General features: G+C 46.7%; 1 protein-coding gene across 1 annotated transcript in view; it reads right to left on the bottom strand.

Moving 5' to 3' along the window:
• Gcn1 (GCN1 activator of EIF2AK4) overlaps positions 1-20,651 on the bottom strand; it is a 64,351-nt gene that overhangs the window by 26,874 nt on the left and 16,826 nt on the right. Inside the window, exons 15-32 of the mRNA XM_042669656.1 lie at positions 17,668-17,820; positions 16,132-16,224; positions 14,382-14,457; positions 14,082-14,241; positions 13,243-13,432; positions 13,013-13,137; positions 12,117-12,295; positions 11,463-11,556; positions 8,123-8,236; positions 7,810-8,008; positions 6,921-7,076; positions 6,307-6,488; positions 4,838-4,918; positions 4,405-4,548; positions 2,372-2,499; positions 2,042-2,231; positions 1,773-1,843; positions 488-653 (exon numbers count right to left, since the gene is read on the bottom strand). Coding sequence (XP_042525590.1) covers positions 488-653; positions 1,773-1,843; positions 2,042-2,231; positions 2,372-2,499; positions 4,405-4,548; positions 4,838-4,918; positions 6,307-6,488; positions 6,921-7,076; positions 7,810-8,008; positions 8,123-8,236; positions 11,463-11,556; positions 12,117-12,295; positions 13,013-13,137; positions 13,243-13,432; positions 14,082-14,241; positions 14,382-14,457; positions 16,132-16,224; positions 17,668-17,820 — 2,501 coding nt within the window. The remainder of the gene's footprint in view (positions 1-487; positions 654-1,772; positions 1,844-2,041; positions 2,232-2,371; positions 2,500-4,404; positions 4,549-4,837; positions 4,919-6,306; positions 6,489-6,920; positions 7,077-7,809; positions 8,009-8,122; positions 8,237-11,462; positions 11,557-12,116; positions 12,296-13,012; positions 13,138-13,242; positions 13,433-14,081; positions 14,242-14,381; positions 14,458-16,131; positions 16,225-17,667; positions 17,821-20,651) is intronic.

Raw genomic sequence — 20,651 nt, 5'->3', positions numbered from 1 at the left:
AAGTCAAGTCTGGCCCTGGGACAGATGTCCTGACAGGCAGCCAACCGGTGATACCCACAGCTTTCCCAGTTTTCCAGCAGAACTACAGTGGACATCTAGGAATTTAACAACCTCTTCGTCAATTCTTTCCTTTTTTTTTTTTTTTGTGCCAGTCTTGAGGTTTAAACTCAGGGCTTGAGTGCTGTCCCTGAGCTTTCTTTTCTCAAGGCAAGAGCTTTACCATTTGAGCCACAGCCCCACTTCTGGCTTTTTTCTGGTTAACTAGAGACAAGAGTCTCACAGACTTTTCTTCCCAGACTGGCTTTAAACCACATGATCCTCAGATCTCAGCCCTATGAGCTACACAGCTCTTTCAGACTTGTTGATTCAACAGAAACACAAATCTAACCTTCCACGAGGGGTTAGTGTCTTACTGTGATTTGTGGCACTCAACACCTCAGGATCCTCTACTCTGCCCTATCTTTCCAGCTAGCAGAACACAGCTCACCTTCCCATGGGCATTGAGTGTTGCAAGGGCTGCATCTAACATGCACTTCCGGACATCTGGATTTCGATCGTTGAGAGCATCAGGGACAAAAAACTGAAAGAGTGGCTTCACCTGAGAGCTGTCCAAATACTGCGAGAGCTTATTGAGGGCCAAAGCCAGACCACACCTGAAAAGAAGTGCAAGCTTGTGAGCAAAGGCCAGCCAGTGTTCCATGCCAATAGAACTGTGTCAGAACACAAGGCAGGGAGCACAAAAACATCAATACTACTTGGCAGGAAAATGAAGCACCCAGCACTTGCCCACTGCTCTGAAATGATTCACTTATCACATGAAGACCAGCCACTTACCCTGAGTTTATCTCCTATAGGTACCCTTAGGGAAGGGACCCATTCTGCCTTTTCCATGCATGTGAGTACCTTGCCTACCCCTCTATCTCCAGGTTATAAAAGGAGAAAGGTGACACAAACAGATGTGGATGCTCCCAGACGGGAACATACCACAGAGGTAATGTGGTGCTATTCTTTTCAGCTACAGAAAAATAAGGCTCCCAGTGCAAAGAAACTATGTGCTTTTTCCCCAGAAGATGGTCTGGAATGAAAAAGAAACAGGTTAGCCGGACACTGGTGGCTCACATCTGTAATCCTAGTGACACACACACAGGAGGCTGAGATCTGAGGATAGCAGTTCAAAGCCAACCTGAGCAGGAAAGTCCGTGAAACTCTTATCTCCAGTAAGCCACCAGAAAACCAGAAGTAGTGCTGTGGCTCAAGTGGTAGAGCACTAGCCTTGAGCTGAAGAGCTGAGGGACAGCGTCCAGGCCCAGAGTTCAAGCCCATGTCCGACCAAGAAAAAAAAAAAAAAAAAGAAAGAAAGAAAAAGAAAACAGGTCCATTCTCCATTCCACATACACAAAGCCACAGAGGAAGGTATAGGTCAGCTATGAAGCCCTCTCTGTGGGAAGTAAGGGTCTTCTACAGTCACACATGCTCTCAGACCCACCTCATCCTCTAGCAAGTACCTGTGGAATTAAGGGGAAGAAAACTAACGCTAACAGAGCACTTCACACATTGTTAACGGGTGAGTTCCAACACCTTATGAGGTAGGTATCCTGTGCTGCACACAGATGAAGAAAACATAGGCCTGGAGAAAAGGAGGGCCGTGCTCAAGGGCACAGCGTTGCACCTGAGGAGCCAGCATTGAAACAGGTCTCTCTTGACTCAGGATGCCATCTTTCCTTCCATTTGGGATGCCCATCCCTGGACAAGGATGGGAACAGAGGGTGTACCTGGCTTCCCACTGATCCGGAGGAGATTCTGAAATTACTCGACCCAAAGCATCCAGTACTGGGGGTGGCCTCTGTAACAGACAAGAAGATAAATGCCCTGCAATGCTTGTCTTATCCAGGTGACAGATGAATAGCCCAGATACCAGACTGAGGCAGAAAACCAGCCATAGGCCCCCTGACCAACTTTGAGCACCAAGACTCCTATCTGGAGTCATCAGGGGCCAAGCAGAGTCCAACCCAACATCACAGCTGCTGCTCCAGTCACTCACATAGAGCTTCTCCTGATAGATCTCCATGAGCCTGCCCATGACTTCTGCTGCCTGCCACTGGTACCGAGCCACGGCCTGAGAGAGGGCTTCAGCCCCAGCCTGCCGCACAGCTGCCTCGTGATAGATCACATCATCAATCAGCAGGGAGCAGAGATCTGGCTGCAGATCGAGGCCCATGGTCAACCAGAGCCTGTGGTGGACCAAAGGTGGGACTAGTCAGATATGTAACTACAGATACCCGTCTCAGCAGCCCTGGCCCTTCTCTCACTGGAGGCTAGCCTAAGGGAAAGAGGATGAGGCAGGAGAAAGCAGCCTCCCACTATCTCTTACCTCTCGGCCAGCTTCTGGACCTCCTCCTCCTTGTCAAACTTGACCACCCAGAGCCTCCGCAGAAGGCTCAGGCCATTCTTCTCATCACTATCAGGTGTTGGTAACACCAGCTGGAGCTCCATCAGCCCCTAGGTCAAGGAGTGATTAGACCATGAAGCTCATTCTCAGAAGTCTCCAAACTGTCCCTAGCCTCTGCTGTTCAAATGCAACCATTATCTGCACGTGACTATTTAAAGGTAAATCTAAGGCTGAATTTGATCAAAGTACAATCTATGTATGCATACAAATATCATCACAATGAAACAACTTGGTAAAATTACTATGTGCTAATTAAAAATAAGAAAAAATTAAATAAATAAACCATCAGTTTTACCAGCCACATTTCAGGTGTTCAATAAGACATGTCTCCTGCATTCAACAGCATAGGTAAGAATTTATCCCTACTACTACACCCAGTCCCATAGCAGCCCTGGTCCAGGAAGTGTTGGGTATTGGCTTAACTCGGAGCATGCTCAGAATTGGTGCAAACAGCTTTTCTCAAGAGGTGAGGATACCACACAAAGCACATGCTTAGCATGTACAGGGCTCTAGGGTCAGTCCTTGATGCCAATAATGATGATAACAGTTCTTCTGTGAACTGATGTGATGGTAGAATATTTTCCATTATAATGGTTAATAATTGAACTATAGGGGGCTGGGAAGGTGGCTCAGTGGTAGAGCGCTTGCCTTGCACGCATGAGGCCCTGGGTTCGATTCCTCAGCACCACATAAGCAAAAAGAAAAAAAAAAGCCGGAAGTGGCGCTGTGGCTCAAGTGGTAGATCGCTAGCCTTGAGCTGAAGAGCTGAGGGACAGCACCCAGGCCCAGAGTTCAGGCCCCACGACCGGACCCAAAAAAAAAATAATAATAATTGAACTATAAGCAAACAACACAGGGCTGGATGTGGTAATGTATGCCTGTAATCCTTGCTACTAGGAAAGCAGAGATCTACAGGATCATGGTTTGAGGCCAGCCTAGTCAAAAAATAAATAAAAATAGAAGCTGGGTGCTGGTGACACACACCTATAATCCTAGCTATTCAGGAGGCTGAGATCTGAAGATTACGGTTCAAAGCCAGCCCAAGCAAGAAAGTCTTGAGACTCTTATCTCCAACTAACCACGAGAAAACCAGAAGTGGTGCTGTGGCTCAAAGTGGTAGACTGATAGCCTTGAACAAAAAGAGCTCAGGGATAGGCACCAGTGGCTCAAGCCTATAATCCTAACTACTCAGGAGGCTTAGATCTGAGGATGTAGTTCAAAGCCAGCCCAGCAGAAAACTTTCTGAGACTTATCTCTTTTTTTTTTTTTTTTGGGGGGGAGGGGGGGGTCTGGTCGCGGGGCCTGAACTCTGGGCCTGGGCGCTGTCCCTCAGCTCTTCAGCTCAAGGCTAGCACTCTACCACTTGAGCCACAGCGCCATTTCCAGCTTTTTTCTTTTTGCTCATGTGGTACTGAGGAATCGAACCCAGGGCCTCAGGCATGCAAGGCTAGCGTTCCACCACTTGATCCACAACGCCATTTCCGGCTTTTGGCTTTTTTCTTTTTGCTCATGTGGTGCTGAGGAATCGAACCCAGGGCCTCAGGCATGTAAGGCAAGAGCTCTACCACTGAGCCACCTTCCCAGCCCCTCTATCTTATCTCTTATCTAATCTCTAATAAACTACACAGAAAAAGCTGGAAGTGGTGTGGTGGCTCAAGTCCTGGCGCACTAGTCTTGAGCACAAAGAGACACAGAGACAGCGCCCAAGCCCTAAGTTCGAGCCCCAGGACTGGCAAAACATAAATAAATAAATGAATTAGTGATACCACCTCCCCAGAACATGTTTGGTTTTCCAGTTCTTAGAAGAGCCCAAACCACCCTATGACCTTTTCTCCTTGCCCCTAGGATCTGTCATCATGGTGAGGGGCATTCTCTCAAATTCTCATCATGCAGTTCAAATACTTGCACAGTGACAAGGAACACCACAATGGCCCCGGGAGGGAGTGGGGACACACCCGGAGCGCAGTCTCCCGCACGCTGGCACAAGGGGACTGCAAGGCACAGAGTAGCACATCCACCTCCTCCTGCTCTGCGAAGGCGCAGCCGTCCTCACCACTGCTGCTGGCACACAGCGTGCTCAGTGTATCTGCAGCAAGAACCTGTGGATGACATTAACCCACTTGTCCAGTTCAATCAATCAGGGGTCCACAAAGGACTCAGAACCCCTATTAGGGCTAAGACCAGTACCACACCACACAAAATGGCAGCACCCATGCAAGACGCCTCACAGCTGAGAACAGTTGGCTGTTTCTCAAAAACAGCCCTATTGCTAGGTCCAAAAGTGAGAGATGATCTCTTTTGAGAGAACTAGGACATAATCACTCATGCCAGGACCTGCAGTCAGGATCTAAAACAATCAGAGAAGTAGGAGATTGGAGAACACATCACCTGCAGTCGGGGCGAGCCTGTCCCAATCACCCAGGTCAGCAGACGCAGCATGGCCACACGAGGCAGCAACTCAGGACCATTCTGGGAGAGAAAAGCAAACAGGCTGGGGTGAGTCTGTGGAGAAGGGCTGTACCCATGCCTGGGGCCAGTCAAATAGCAAGCTCTCATCTACAGAAAAATGAAACATTCCATGGTCTAAAACCCCATACGGCCTACAACCAAGTCTACAGGCACACCAGCCAACCATGATCCTCATGAATTTAAATACTGAAGCTTACTGGAAATTCAGACTAGAAATATAGTTGGGCCACAAACATGAATACTTAGCTTTACATATATATTTTTAATTTTTTTGTCGGTCGTGAAGCTTGAACTCTGGACCTGGGCGCTGTCCCACAGCTCTTCAGCTCAAGGCTACCACTCTTCAGCTCACTCTACCACTTGAGCCACAGCGTCACTATAAGCTTTTTCTGCTTATGTGCTACTAAGGAATCAAACCCAGGAATCAAACCCAGGGCCTCATGTATGCTAGGCAAGTACTCTACCACTGAACCAACTTCCCAGCGCTGGCATGCCTTGGGTTCAATTCCTCAGCACCACATAAGTAGAAAAAGCTGGAAGTGGTACTGTGGCTCAAGTGGTAGAGCACTAGCCTTGAGCTGAAGAGCTTAGGGACAGCACTCAGGCCCAGAGTTCAAGCTCCAGTACCAACAAAAAAAATTTTTTTTTAATTTTTATTTGTATTTATTTTATTTTGTTGGTCATGGGGGCTTAAACTCTGGGCCTGGGTGCTGTCCTGAACTCTTCAGCTCAAGGTGAGCACTCTACCACTTTGAACCATAGCGTCATTTCTGGCTTTCTGGTGGTTAATTGGAGATAAGAGTCTCAGACTTGGGGCTGGGAAGGTGGCTCAGTGGTAGAGTGCTTGCCTTGCATGTATGAGGCCCTGGGTTCCATTCCTCAGCACTACATAAGCAGAAAAAGTTGGAAGGGCGCTGTGGTTCAAGTGGCAGAGTGCTACACTTGAGCTGAAGGACAGCACCCAGGCCCAGAGTTCAGGTCCCATGAACACACACACACACACACACACACACACACACACACACACACACACACACACACACACACACACACACACACACACACACACACACACACACACACACACACACACACACACACACACACACACACAGTGTATGCACAGTGTAGACTCTTATATAACTGGTAAAATCAATAAATCAGGTGGTACACACTGAAAGAGATGGAAACCTGGCATAGCTAGTCATGTAAAAGCAGCATGACTCATTTTTGCATTAAGGCACTCACCACACTATGTGGGCTGCTACCGTAGGTATAAACACCTCTTCTATTTCCCCACCAGAACTGTTTATGGGTTTTAAAGTGTCATGAGCACCTGCCTTCCTGAAGTCCCCTCAAACCAAGGAATAACAGAGCTTCATGCCAACCTCGTCCACACGGCCAGGAGGGGTGTCAGGGGAAGTCCTCAGCTGAGCATGAACAGTGAGGATCTGGAGAATCTGGGCCATCTGCTCCTCCTCCTCCTCGCTGTGGTGGGGCATTTCAGTAAGCACCATCTTCAGCAATGGGAAGACCAAGGAGAAGGCTGGTGCAGACAGGGGTGCAGCATCTGTAATACCAAGTGGGACACAGGATCTTGGAGTGGGCTGGACCTGGACCACAGCTGCCCATGTAGCTGCAGGGAAGAGGAGAGGAAAACTGGAGGCCCTTCTGACACTGGAAGCATCCGTTACTACACAGGGATGATGGCTGGCAGTCCAAAGCTAAAGCTGATCCTACTTTTACCCACAACATGGCCCACTTCCAGAATGTGGGACTTGACAGAAAAACGGATAGAATAGAGTCACAGTGACTCACAGAATACCAGGACTGGACTCAAATGACCTCCCTAGTCCAATCCTCATTTTTCAGACCAAGGCCAGGAAAGAAGACTTGCCTGCCCAAGGCTGTAGACTCAGGAAGTCTAGGCAACACGTAATCCTCTAGCACTCTGCATACCAGCCACTCGATCCTGTGTCCCTGGCCCCATCCGGTCTCTTACCTGGCTCGCCCTTGCCCACCCTGCTGGTGATTGTGTGAGTGTGCAGCAGAGTCACCGCTCTCTTCACAGCCACTGACAGATCCTCCTGGCACCAGGACTTATCCAGAGCACACTCTGGCTTTAGCAGGCGCAGTGTCACATGGCTCACCAAAATGCCTGTGGAAAGAGACCCGAGAAGGAGTGACCCACACAAGGTGCAGAATCTGGCCCTGACACAAATAAGGGGTCCAGGGCAGAGGCACCTATCCTCTGAATATAATCCCTTTCTTCAATCTAATCTCTCGCTTTATCTTTGTGATATGGTCCAAGGGTAAGGAGATGGGCAGAAGCTATCCTTGTGAGGACGTTTTTGTTTTTTATGTAGCCCGGGCTGATGTGGCACTCACAATCCTCCTGCCTCAGCCCCCTGAATGCTGGGATTGTACTCGTATACCTAATGCATGGCTGCTCAGGAGCTCTGGGCAGCAATGACTGGCCACATTGCAGCAAATCATCCTCAATACCATTGAATTTCTAATTTCCTAGTTTTAAATTTGCTAGAGGGCTGGGGGTATGGCTTAGTTGGCAGGCTGCTTGCCTAGCATGTATAAGGCCCTGGGATTGATCCCTGGCACCTTAAAAAAAAAAAATTTTTGCTAAAGAAAGATAAGATGCCAAATAGCATCTAAAACCTGTTCCTCAGAGTGAAGGCAGAGAGGATGCAAAATGGAGAGGAGACACATGTCACTCCTGAGCACATCCAGTTGGAGGTTTCACAGGCTGCTTCCACGTAGAAACAAAATTCAGCAGCTTAGATTACCATAGGCCTCTCCACAAGCACTTAGGGGCATCCCAGCTGAACTCCCATACTACCCTGGGCCATCCCCACAGTCAGTGAATAAAGACTAACCCAAAGCCTTGAGCCTACGAGGCATAACACAAGCTGCCAAAGACAGGAAGGGGCTCTTGATCCTGGGAGCAGCCAAAGGAGATTTCAGCAAGGGTAAGAAGGAGTCGATCAAAACAGGGATGTACTGGGTCAAGCCAGACGGGTTCTTGATCAGGATGGTGTCTAGCAGTCCTAATGCCACCTCCAGCTCCCCATCCAGCTGTAAGCAGAGTCAACCAGAGGGCAGGTCAACAGGGCCCCACTCTACGACAGCAAGAAATGGGACTAAGTCACTGAGTACTTTCAACCAAGGGCATGCAGTGGTCACACTTACCTCTTGTAGTCGTCTCCGGATCTGTGCCTCCTTGTCCAGCTGGGCCTGCAGCATTTCCTTCTGTTTGCTGGTCAGCTGCACCTCCTCTTTTATGCCTTTCTTCTTCTTTATCTCCTGAAGGATCAGAGTTAGCAAACCAATTCTACCTCCAGGGAACAGACCTGCCTCTCTACCGGAGGAAGGCAAGCTTGCTTCCACAGAGAATACCACCAGCTCTAAGTCTGGGCCTGGGGTCCACAAACCCACCCATGTGGCTTCCCACCATGACTATAAAGTCCATGGCCACTGGATGAGTACAGTACAGAGACAAAAGTAAAAAAGCAAAATAAAAACAAATTTGGCCAATCTTTTTGGCAGTAATAGGGTTTAGAATGAGGGCCTCAAGTTTGCTAGGCCAACAACCTACTCCATGAACCACATACTCAGCCTCTTTTACTTTGTGTTTGTGTACGTGAATGTGTGTGTGTGTGTGTGTGTGTGTGTACGCACGCGTGCGCGCGTGCGCACATGCACGAACACGTACGTGTATGCATACAAGTGCACATGTGCTCGCACCAGTACTAGCATTTAAATACAGGGCCTAGGAACTGTCAGTGAGCTTTTTTTTTTTGGTCAGTCCTGGGCCTGAACTCTGGGCCTGGGCCTGGGCCTGAGCGCTGACCCATAGCTCTTCAGCTCAAGGCTAGCGCTCCACCACTTGAGTCACATCACCACTTTGGCTTTTTCTGCTTACGTGGTGCTGAGGAACCGAACCCAGGGCCTCATGCATGCAAGGCAAACACTTTTAACACTGAGCCACCTTCCCAGCCCTCAGTGAGCTTTTTTGCTCAAGGCTAGTGCTTTATCACTTTGAGCCATGTACCATTTTTGTCTTTTTGGTAGTTAATTTGAGATAAAAGTCTCATGGACTTTCTTTGAACCACAATTCTCAGATCTCAGCCTGAGTAGCTAGGATTATAGGCATGAGCCACTGGCACCTGGCATCTCCCTTAGCTTTTTTACTCAAGGCTGACATTCTACTACTTAGGCCACACCCTGACTTTCAGGCCTTTTGCTGGTTAACTGGAGATAAAAGTTTCATGGAGGGACTGGGAATGTGGCTTAGTAGTAGAATGCTTGCCTAGCATGCATGAAGCCCTGGGTTCTGTTCCTCAGTACTAAACAGAAAAGGCCAGATGTGGTACTGTGGCTCAAGTGGTAGAGTGCTAGTCTTCAGCAAAAGCAGCTCAGGGACAGTGCCCAGGCCAAGTTCAAGCCCCATTACATTACTGGCAAAAAAAAAAAAGTCTCATGGACTTTCCTGCCCAGGCTGGTTTTGAATCATGATCTAATTTCAACCTCCTGAGTAGCAAGGATTACAGGTGTGAGCTACCAGCACCCAGCTTAGGTTTTGTTGTTTCTTTTTTTTTTTAATGGGTTCTTGAATTTTTGCTCAGAGCTGGCCTGGCTTCCTTCTTTCCACTTCCCTTCCAAGTAACTGGGATTATAACTGTGTCCAGCAAGAAGCAAATTTTAACTGTACTTTCTGCTAACAAAGGCAAGAAGAGAAATACATTAGAGAAATAAAAGAGCTCTCAATTATCTCTAATGGGTATTGTGGTGGCCACATGGCTTTATATTCAGAACAGCCTTTCCCTCTCCCGTCCCTGCCCTCCTGCCCAGATGTTTTCTCTCTTTTTTTTTTTTTTGGGTCCAGTCGTGGGGCCTGAACTCTGGGCCTGGGCGCTGTCCTTCAGCTCTTCAGCTCAAGGCGAGCGCTCTACCACTTGAGCCACAGCGCCACTTCCAGCTTTTTTCTTTTTGCTTATGTGGTGCTGAGGAATCGAACCCAGGGCCTCAGGCATGCAAGGCAAGTGCTCTACCACTGAGCCACCTTCCCAGCCCATGCCCAGATGTTCTCTACAAAAGTTCTCCAACATTGAGAAAAACCTGCTCAGGCGCTGGAGACCATAAGGCAAGAATCACTCTCACTCTCCAACACTGGGAAAAACCTGCTCAGGTGGCTGAAGACCATAAGGCAGGCATCACTCACCCTTAATTGAACACCTACATCATCATGCCACACACTATTCTAGATGGGAAGGGGAAAGGAGGATTGCAGGGGAACCATTAAAAGTCCTTTCTCTCAGGGCACTAGCATTTTAATGGGTGAAGGTAAACAAGAAACAAGTGAGCAAATACAAACAAGATAGCAGAGCATCAGAATAGTCACAAGGAATGAGTATGAGATGAAGATAACTGAAGCAGTGTGTTCACATGTATGAAACACAACAATGAAAACTGGTACCTCACTTATATAACCGTAACCCCTCTCTATATCACCTTGACAATAAAATCTTAAAAATAGCCGGGCGCTGGTGGCTCACGCCTGTAATCCTAGCAACTCAGGAGGCTGAGATCTGAGGATCGCGGTTCAAAGCCAGCCTGGGCAGGAGAGACCGTGAGACTCCTATCTCCAATAAACCACCAGAAAACCGGAAGTGGCGCTGTAGCTCAAGTGGTAGAGCGCTCGCCTTGAGCTGAAGAGCTGAGGGACAGCGCCCAGGCCCAGAGTTCAAGCCCCACAACCGACAAAAAAAAAAAAAAAAAAAAAAAAAAAAAATCTTAAAAATAGAAACAAAAGGGGGCTGGGCAGGTGGCTCAGTGGTAGAGCGCTTGCCTTGCATGCCTGAGGCCCTGGGTTCAATTCCTCAGCACCACATAAGAAAAAAGAAAAAAGCCGGAAGTGGCGCTGTGGCTCAAGTGGTAGAGCGCTAGCCTTGAGCTGAAGAGCTGAGGGACAGCGCCCAGGCCCAGAGTTCAGGCTCCACGACTGGACCCCAAAAAAATTAAAAAAAAAAAAAAAGAAACAAAAACAAAAAACTGGTGGAACTGTTGGAAAGAGGGAAATGTGATAGGGGATCGTGAGAAGGAATAAGGTTGACACATTCATAACATTGTATGAATGTGTGTGTAAATGTTACAATAAAGCCCTCCTCCCCCTTGTACAACTAGTAAACCAATGTGTGGTACTTGAAAGAGAGATAGGTGGGTATAAGGAAGCTGCTCTGAGAAGGGCTTGTATAGACTGAGATATCGAAGAGAAGTACAATCTAGCCTCCAAGGTTGAGTCCAATGGGGCCTAGTCTTCAAGAAGGGAGACGGGCATGAAACTGAGCAACAGCACTTAAGTGAGAAACTGGTTTGCCTTGAGTGGGGGCAGAGGAAGGGTCAAGAGAGTGTGATCAGAGAGCAGTGGCATGTGCCCTGGGTCTCATGGGGAAGGCTTTGTGTAGCAGAGCCTTGGTGATCTCAGGGCCACCAAGCTCAGCAGCCCTATTAGATGCCTCTGTGGACTCACCTCCTTCAGCTCCAGCTCAATGATCTGCTCCTTGAAGGAATAAGCTTTGTTCTCTCGTTTCATGTTGGCCTTTTTTATGCTGTCCTGCTGAGCACTAAAATACAAGTGATTAGCTAGCCGGAAAGAAACCACCAAGCTCTTCAGCCTCCCTCTAGCCATGAAACCACTGTTAGCTTTAATTTTTTTTTTCCTTTTGTGGTAGACACTGAACTCAGGACCTTTTGTATGCTAGCCAAGTACTCTACCACTGAGCTATACACCCTTCAGTTCCAACTAACTTTTTTACTTTTTTCCCCCCCTCTCCCTTTTTTTTTTTTTTTTACATTTTTTGAGGCAGGGTCTCAATGTAGATAGGGTCTCTATGTAGCCCAGGCCAGCCTGGAAATCATATCTTTCTATCAGCCTCCCAAAGTGCTAACATTTTAAGCATACACCATCACGCCTGGTGTCCAGCTAGCCAGGATGGTGCTAAGTCGTACACTGGCATTTTTTTTAGGTCTTAGGACCTAAAACCAATAAGGTATTTGCCCAATGGACAGGTTGTCTTGTTTGGTCTTCACAATGACCCTACAAAAGAGGTGTTGTCTCTATCATACAGGCAAGAAAATTAGGGTTGGTGCAGGAAAGGGAACCATGCCCGTCAGTGAATCTTACCTCTGGATGATGGATTTGTCAAACAGCTCCCCGGCAGGAGTCTGCATGATGGCAAACTCCTCCCGAGTCACCAAGCGCAGTGCAGGGTTCTGCACAGAGGCAGTGATAGTACTGATGAGCTGTGGAAGGACCCGATCCGGGGACAAGATGGAAAGGGAGCCCATGGCATTCATGGAAGACTGCCAGATAAATACAGACAGAATCAGTCTGTGCCAAGCCAGCACCAAAACTCAGTCCCACAACACCTCAATGTCCTTGGCAGTTGGCCCCCTTATCTCTGCCTTGTTCTTTCCGAGTACTGCTCACCAGAGTGGACAACTGTGGCTTGTGCCTTCTGTAGTAAACAAGTTTTTATGCCTTGGCCTTAGTCTGCTAACAGCACTCTGATTTGAGGGAAGAAGGAGAACACACAAACTTGTTCTACACCCTCAACCTCCAAGATTCCAGTGGAGCCCCCCTGATCCTTTCCAGAGTTGTGCACGTGACCCAGACTAAGAAAGGTCAAGACAGAATTTGAGTCAGGCTGACCGAGGAGGAGACCCATGCCAGCTGCAGCTGATGAGACTAGATATGAGCACAGAACACTAGCAGCCCCTTCTATCAGTAAGAGAAAGACTGAGGATGTAGAAAGCAGATACAAGAGATGATGAACTGGATGGAGTAAAAGACACCCATCCGTACAATCCCAGCAACATCAGCTGACTCTAGCACCATCAGACCCAGCTAGTCGTATCCTTGATTTCACAGGTAAATAAGGAAGTTCCCTTTGGTGCTTAAATGTATTTATATTTCTGTCACTTACAACTAAGGATCCAAGCCCACAGCTTATCATAGCCCCTCCTTTTTGTGCCCTCCATCTCCAACCAGAAGCCTGAACCAGCTCATGTGTCCATCACCTGGTTCAGGGGACTCTGTGTGGCAATCCTGGGAATGATCTGATCCAACTGCCTGGTGATGAAGGCTTCAGGGTCAATCTTCATTTTGGTGAGAAGTGCTGGCCAGAGTCCAGACTGTACTGCCACTGCAAGGGAAGGGCCTCCTTGAAGCTTTCTTCCCAGCCTATTCTCACCCTGCCCAATGAAGTCTGACAGCATCTCCCACTCCCATACCCACGATAGCCACAGACCTAAGGATGGGTGATGGGAGATGATCAGCATCTCCCGGGCCAGCTGTTCCGTACTAGTGACATCACCCTCAAGTCCTGGGATCCCAGAGATGACACACAGAGCCTCCTGCAGGACTCGTGGAGACACATAGGCCTTTCCTGTCTCGGTCATCTCTCCAGCATCAGTCAGAAGAGCTTCTAAGGGCAGCACCTACATGGAAACAATGTATGAGTTCCCAGGGCTTACAGCCCCATGCAGGAAACCTACCAGTGACAATGCATCTCCCATTCACACTGTGCTCTCCCACAGGCCGTTAGATGCGCCGAGATAGTGTGACTTCCCACGTAAAAAGCCTATACAGGGAAGAAAATGGACAACTGGTCCACTAGATCTGCCCATACCCACATATCTGTCACTAGCTTATGGAGGAAAGCAGTGAAACATGGTCTATTCCCAAATTCCTCCCAATACTGACTGGGAGACCTTGTGCAAGTCATCTCAGCTCATATGAAAAAATAAGGGTCATAAATCCTATCTGACTTGAAAGGTACTGTGAAAAACCAAAAGGGAGACTGGTAGAAAGTACATTAAAGTTTATTAAAATGCTTTAAAAGAACAAAGATTCAAAGAGGAAAAGGATGAGCCATGTGTCAAAGGGCATGGAAAGGGTTAAAAAGGTCTCTAAAATGATGAGGAATTGTATGAAAGATGTTACAAGAGCTCAAGGGCAAAGCAGAAGATTCTGGTATCCCTTAAGGTCTGAATGAGAACAGTCCAGGAGTGGCCCAACTAAAACCCCAAGATATAAACCAATGGATTGGCTGAACAGAGCTCTAGTCCAGGCTCCATACAACCTCACCTTGTGAGACGTGAGGACATTCTTCAGCTCCTCCAGGAGGCCACTGGCAAGCTTAAAGCCCCCGAGAGAGGACAGCAGTTTCCGAACCGTCTGCTGAGCTTGCCTACGCACGTGCCAGGTGCGGCTCAGGAGCACTGCCACCAAGGCCCGGTAATACTGCCTGCAAGCATAGGGACAGATCATACTGGAGCACCAGGGAGCAAGGCTTTCCACAGCCCACCCACCACATCCCACTCCTCCACACCCTGCAAGGGCTTGCCTTGTTCAACCCAAGGGATAAAATAAGCAACCTTCACGTACAGAACTTTGTTGCCAGTCAGTCTATGCGAGTGGTCAAGAAAAAGTCTTTCGGTCAAATGCAACACAGTACAAAGGGCTGCAAGAAGAAGAAACAGTGGAAAATGTTGGGCTTTTATTTTTCAATAGCTAAATGTCTTTCTCACTAGAATAAACTGTTAAATTAAACCAAAAATATAGATAGGAAGTGACAGTTCATTTTTCACACATAAATTTCAGAATAAAATATATTCTTATTTTAATAATTAAAATAATTACTAAGCAAGGCACTGGTGGCTCACATCTGTAATCCTAGCTACTCAGGAGACTGAAATCTAAGGATCGTGATTCAAAGCCAGCCTGGGCAAAAAAGTCCCCATGAAACTTTTATCAGAAAACCTGAAGTGGCACTGTGCTCAAAGTGGTAGAGCACTAGCCAGCCATAAGCAAAAGAGCTCAGGGACAGAACCCAAGTCAGGAGTTTAAACCCCATGACCAACATAACAACAAAAAATCACTAAAGGAAGGAGTGACATTGTACAAAAAGGAATGTACTCATTACCTGACTTATGAAATGGTGACCCCTAAGTATAATTCCTTAATAATAATAAGAAATTATATTTTACATAAAAATAAATAAATCACTAGCCACATAGAGTGGTACCTGCCTGCAACCTCAGCATTTGTGAGGTCCAAGGCAGGAGCATCCAGGAAGTCACCCAGCCTGGGAGCCACAGTTGAACCTTCTGGGAAAAAAAAAAGGATAAAAATTTTTTTTGAAAAATCTACTATGAAGTTCAAAACTAAGGGCCTCATACACAAAATATGGACAGATTTCCCACTCTAGAAAACATATAGAGGGCTGGGAAGGTGGCTCAGTGGTAGAGCGCTTGCCTTGCATGCATGAGGCCCTGGGTTTGATTCCTCAGCACCACATAAGAAAAAAGCCGGAAGTGGTGCTGTGGCTCAAGTGGTAGAGTGCTAGCCTTGAGCTGAAGAGCTGAGGGACAGCACCCAGGCCCAGAGTTCAGGCCCCACGACCGGACCCAAAAAAAATAATACTTATGTGTGTGCATATATACACATATGTGTGTGAGAAAGAGAGAAAGAGAAGGAGAAAGAGAAAGGAAGAGAGAATATAAAAGCATCTGGTAAAATTGTTTATAGTCAGGAGAACTGGGTGACCACAGATCAAAGCAGGAGCATAATTGTTAGTGTAGACTCTTACATCTTTTTACTTTTGAATTATCTGAATGTATTTTTTTTAATCAAAATTCTTAAAAACCAGGAGTGACTAACAGTTGTAGCTCATTAATGGAGTGTTGTGATTTGTGAGTCAAAAGAATTTTCAAATCACTAATCAGTGGCAGACTCCTCTAAGGCAACCTAGAATTTTGCACATAAGTTTGGAGATCAGTTATTTCTTTTCTGCTAGGGTAGAAACTGGTAGTTTATATCTCCTAGTGGAGGAGTAGAGCCGATCGCACTCTACAAGTGCTTCTCAGCAACCTCTAATATAAGAGAGCACCAATTATCCCACCAGCTATTATTACAGCTGGTATCACAGCTCCAAGAGTGTCACTGCTCTGACTCCACAGTTCTCCTACATTCCCCTAGCTTCTTGATCCCGACACTCCCACAGGAATGAATTCATTCTGACCACAGCCTAACTGCTGGTCAGATCTTTGGCTTTTGTAGAAGTGACTGGCTGAACAGCTGGTCAGGGACAAACAAGTCCTTCCTTGTGGCCAAAACTTAGTTCCAAGCAACTCACCATCCTCGGAAGCCAAGAGTAGGAATTTCTCTGAAGTGAAAATCTGCTTCTTCTCATCCACGACCAGCTGCCAAAAGCTGCCTAACTTGGCCTCTACAAGAAACCAAGGGTCAGACCATGACACAGTGCACAATGGAGGACCGAGGTCTATAAGCTGAAGCTGCTGGGACAGGTTTTGTAAGGGAGCCTCACTGGCTGGATCATTCCTAGGGTTGCATTGCTCTTCCTTTGAGAATGAACTCATGCTGCCTGCAGAAGCCCACACAAGTGGCTTCTCCTCGAAAATTCCTCTTTACCTACTCTGTCAAAACTTTAGGTTCATGCACCACAACTCTCCCTGTACTCCACAATTGGGACTGTCTAGGTCCTCATGGATCTAGTTCAAATGCTTCCTTCCCCATAAAGTCTTTCCCATTACTCATACTAATACTCTCCCTCAAACTGCCCTAGTGCTACATTTTACAATAAAGTACATTGTTATCTTCCTGCTTCTTGACAGAGTAAGCACCCTGCTATGAGATGGTGAGGTCACGTTCACCGCTCTGTATCTACTCTCTGTATCACTGCAGCCTGCCCTCAGCATATTCACAGGGGACACACAGTAATATGTGCAGAGCTGAACTCCACTTCTCACCACAGGAACAAGGTCAGGCATGTGCACATGCAAGGAGTAGGAGATTGTGACAGTTGGATCCACAGGGTCACCCAAAGGCCCATGTGCTAAAGACTTGCTCCCCAGCCTATGGCACTATCAGCAAATAGTAAATCCCTAGAAGATCAAGTGAGGTCCCTGGGTGTATGCATATACACGGTGTGCTGATTCAGTACAGGTTCAAAGGTAATGGGACAACTAAGTACAAAATGAAGCTTCTGAAACCATGAGCCAAAATAACCTTTATTCCTTTACTCGGAAGTGGCTCAAGTGGTAGAGTGCTAGCCTTGAACTGAAGAGCTGAGGGACAGTGCTCAGGCCCAGAGTTCAAGCCCTATGACCGACAGAAAAAAAAAAGCATAAAAACTCCTTTATGCTGATTTTCTCAGGGACTCTGTCACAGCAACAGAAAGCTAAGTAATGGTGAACTAATAAAATATGGACTAGAGAACTACAAAAAAAGAATGAGAAGGCTCTTTCTGTCATAATGATCTGTAATCATTTCAAAGGTATTATTGTATGTAATACAGTACAGTGTATATCTTACATTAACCCCCTCATGTTTCATTACAAATTGACCACATCTGGACACAAAACTGGTAACATAGTCTAAAGAGGGGAACTGAGAACTAAAGCAAACTTGTCATACCATTTTGTATCCTATGAATATATGCTTAATGAAGACAGAAAGTGCTGATACCAAACACAGATCCATTTAGCATCATCTCCAAATGCACATTCTGGAGCACAAAGAGCAAAGGTTGGTCAGAGTCCTCTGGCTGCCTTCTCATTATGACCCAGCCTATAGCTGATGAGCTGATGCCAAAGGCACTGCGTCCAAGGACCCTTATTATCTACTATCCTCAGCATCTGTGGACCCTTACCTGCCTGTGAATCAGCCACAGAAAGCTTTGAGAGCAGCAAGGCTGCAGCGACCCCTTCAGTGACGGTGGGAACCTGAGTGCTCTGGGAAGCTGCCTTCTCCACTGTCTGAGTGAGCAGGGGCAGTAAATCCAGTGCCTGTAACAATGTGTCACCTGTGGAGAGAGGACCAACACCTTACAAAACATCCTGAGCTCCAGGGTGGCAAGATCACTTGGAGAAAGGAGTCATTCACATCTGAACTGCTAAAACCCTTTTAATTTAGGGCTGGGAAGGTGGCTCAGTGGTAGAGTGCTTGCCTTGAATGCATGAGGCCATGGGTTCAATTCCTCAGCACCACTTAAGCAGAAAAAGCCAGAAGTGGTGCTTTGGCTCAAGTGGTAGAGCGCTAGCCTTGAGCTGAAGAGCTGAGGGAGAACACCCAAGGCCCAGAGTTCAGACCCCAGAACCAAAAAGCAAAACAAAACCTTCAGTTTACTGTTAAATACTATAAAGAACTTAGTTAGAAATTGGTACTTAAATCAAACCATACAGACATTAGAGGTAGAAGGATCTTTATTAACCCTTATTCATTAATCCTAATTAATCCTTATTAATCTGATGGGTAAGAAAACAGAGATAAATTGTCCAAGGCCTCACAGCTGGTTGACAGAGCCAGTGCCAACATTAAACCTATGAATGCCAATGTGGTATTCTTCCCCCATACCAGACAGACCACCTTTGAATCCAAATTCCAAAGCTGAAAACTTGTCTTAAAAGCTTCTTAAAATAAACTCTTTTTAGTGTGTAAGCTGGTACTGGGACTTGAACTCAGTGCCAAGGTATCTAACAAATTCTTTTTTGGGGGGCTGGGACGGTGGCTCAGTGGTAGAGCACTTGCCTTGCATGCTCAAGGCCCTGGGTTCGATTCCTTAGCACCACATAAGAAAAAAGCTGGAAGTGGCGCTGTGGCTCAAGTGGTAGAGTGCTAGCCTTGAGCTGAAAAGCTGAGGGACAACGCCCAGGTCCAGAGTTCAGGCCCCACGACCAGACCCAAAAAAAAAATTCTTTTTTTGGGAGGGTTCAGTCGTGGGGCCTGAACTCGGCCTGGATGCTGTCCCTCAGCTCTTCAGCTCAAGGCGAGCCCTCTACCACTTGAGCCACAGGGCCACTTCTGGCTTTTTTGCTTATGTGGTGCTGAGGAATCGGACCCAAGGCCTCATGCATGCGAGGCAAGCACTCTACCACTGAGCCACCTTCCCAGCCAAAAATTCTTTTTTTATTTTTTTATTTTTTGGTCAGTTGTGGGTCTTGAACTCTGAGCTTGGGCACTGTACTTGCACTCTTCAGCTCAAGGCAAGCTCTCCACCACTTAGCCACAGTGCCATTTCCAGTTTTCTAGTGGTTTATTGGAGATAAGAGTCTCACGGACTTTCCTTTGCCGGCTTTGAACCATGATTCTCAGACCTCAGCCTCCTGAGTAACTAGGATGACAGGCATGAGCACCAGCACCCGGCTACAAATTCATTTTTAAAAGGAGAAAACAAAAAGCTGGGCGCCGGTGGCTCACGTCTGTAATCCTAGCTACTCAAGAGGCTGAGATCTGAGGATCATGTTTCAAAGCCAGCCCGTGCAGGAAAGTCCGTGAGACGGAAAGTCCGTGAGACTCTTATCTCCAATAAACCAGTAGAAAACCGGAAGTGGCTCTGTGGCTCAAACGGTAGAGTGCTCGCCTTGAGCTGAAGAACGCAGGAACAGTGCCCAAGCACAGAGTTCAAGCCCCAGGACCGACTAAAAAAAAAAAAAGAGAAACCAGATAGGTGCTGGTGGCTCAAGTCTATAATCCTACCTATTTAGGAGGATGAGATCTGAAGATCACAATTCAAAGCCAGCATGGGCAGAAAAGTCAGTGAGACTCTTATCTTCAATTAACCATCAGAAAACCAGAATCGGAGCTGTGGCTCAAAGACATAGAGTGCTAGTCTTGAGCAAAAGAGCTCAGGCACTGGCCCTGAGTGCCCAGGCCTTGATTTCAAGCCCCACAACCAACAGAAAATACATGCATATATAAATAAATACATGTATGCATGCATACATATATACATACATACATAAATGTACATATGTAGTTCAAACTACAAAAACTATATACTTTTAACCAGATGCTGGTAGCTCATGTCTGTTTTCTTAGCTGCTCAGGAGTCTGAGATCTGAAGATCATAATTCAAATCCAGCTAGGGCAGGCAGGAAAGTTCGTGAAACTATCTCCAACTAACCACCAGAAAACCAGAAGTGGCTCAACGTGGTAGAGTGCTAGCCTTGTGCGAAAGAGCTCAGGGACAGCCCCCAGACCTCAAGTTCAAGCCCCAATCAAAAACAAATTTAAAAAACACTATATATTTTTAATTAACACTATCTCATTTTTATAACTATTCACAATGTATCAGAGTATTTCATACTGAAGCTGGCAGCCAGTGGCTCATTCTCATGACTCAAAGCCAGGCCAAGTAAAAAAGTCCATGAAACTCTTATCTCCAATTAGTCAACAAAAAGCTGGAAGTGGACTTGTTGCTCAAGTGGTAGAGCAACAAGATTGAGCAAAGTGGCAAAAATGCAAACTGATATATATATGTAAGTACATACAGTTTTCAAATTGAAGACATGAGTTCATTCTATCACTAAGGTAGTATTAACAATTACACACATGAGCACCTATGACTTTAATCAGCACACTCTGTGGCTTTGCATAACCTCATAAATCACTATGTGAAGATAATCTATGACTCAGGGCCTGATGATACGTTTTCAGAAAAGATGAATAGATTGTTCTCCATTCAAAGTGTGTCAGTTTGGGGCTTTAACTCAAGACCTATCCCTCCACTTTTTTTCTCAAGGCTTGTGCTCTACTACTTGAGCCACAGCTTCATTTCTAGCTTTTCTGGTAGTTAACTGGAGGTAAGAATCTTACAGATTTTCCTGCCCAGTCTGGCTTTGAATCACAATTTCT

The sequence above is a fragment of the Dipodomys spectabilis genome, unplaced genomic scaffold (genome assembly GCF_019054845.1).
Source record: "Dipodomys spectabilis isolate Male_0828 unplaced genomic scaffold, ASM1905484v1 ptg000499l, whole genome shotgun sequence".
NCBI classification, from domain to species: Eukaryota; Metazoa; Chordata; class Mammalia; order Rodentia; family Heteromyidae; genus Dipodomys; species Dipodomys spectabilis.
This window is presented reverse-complemented; position numbering and strand designations above follow the sequence as displayed.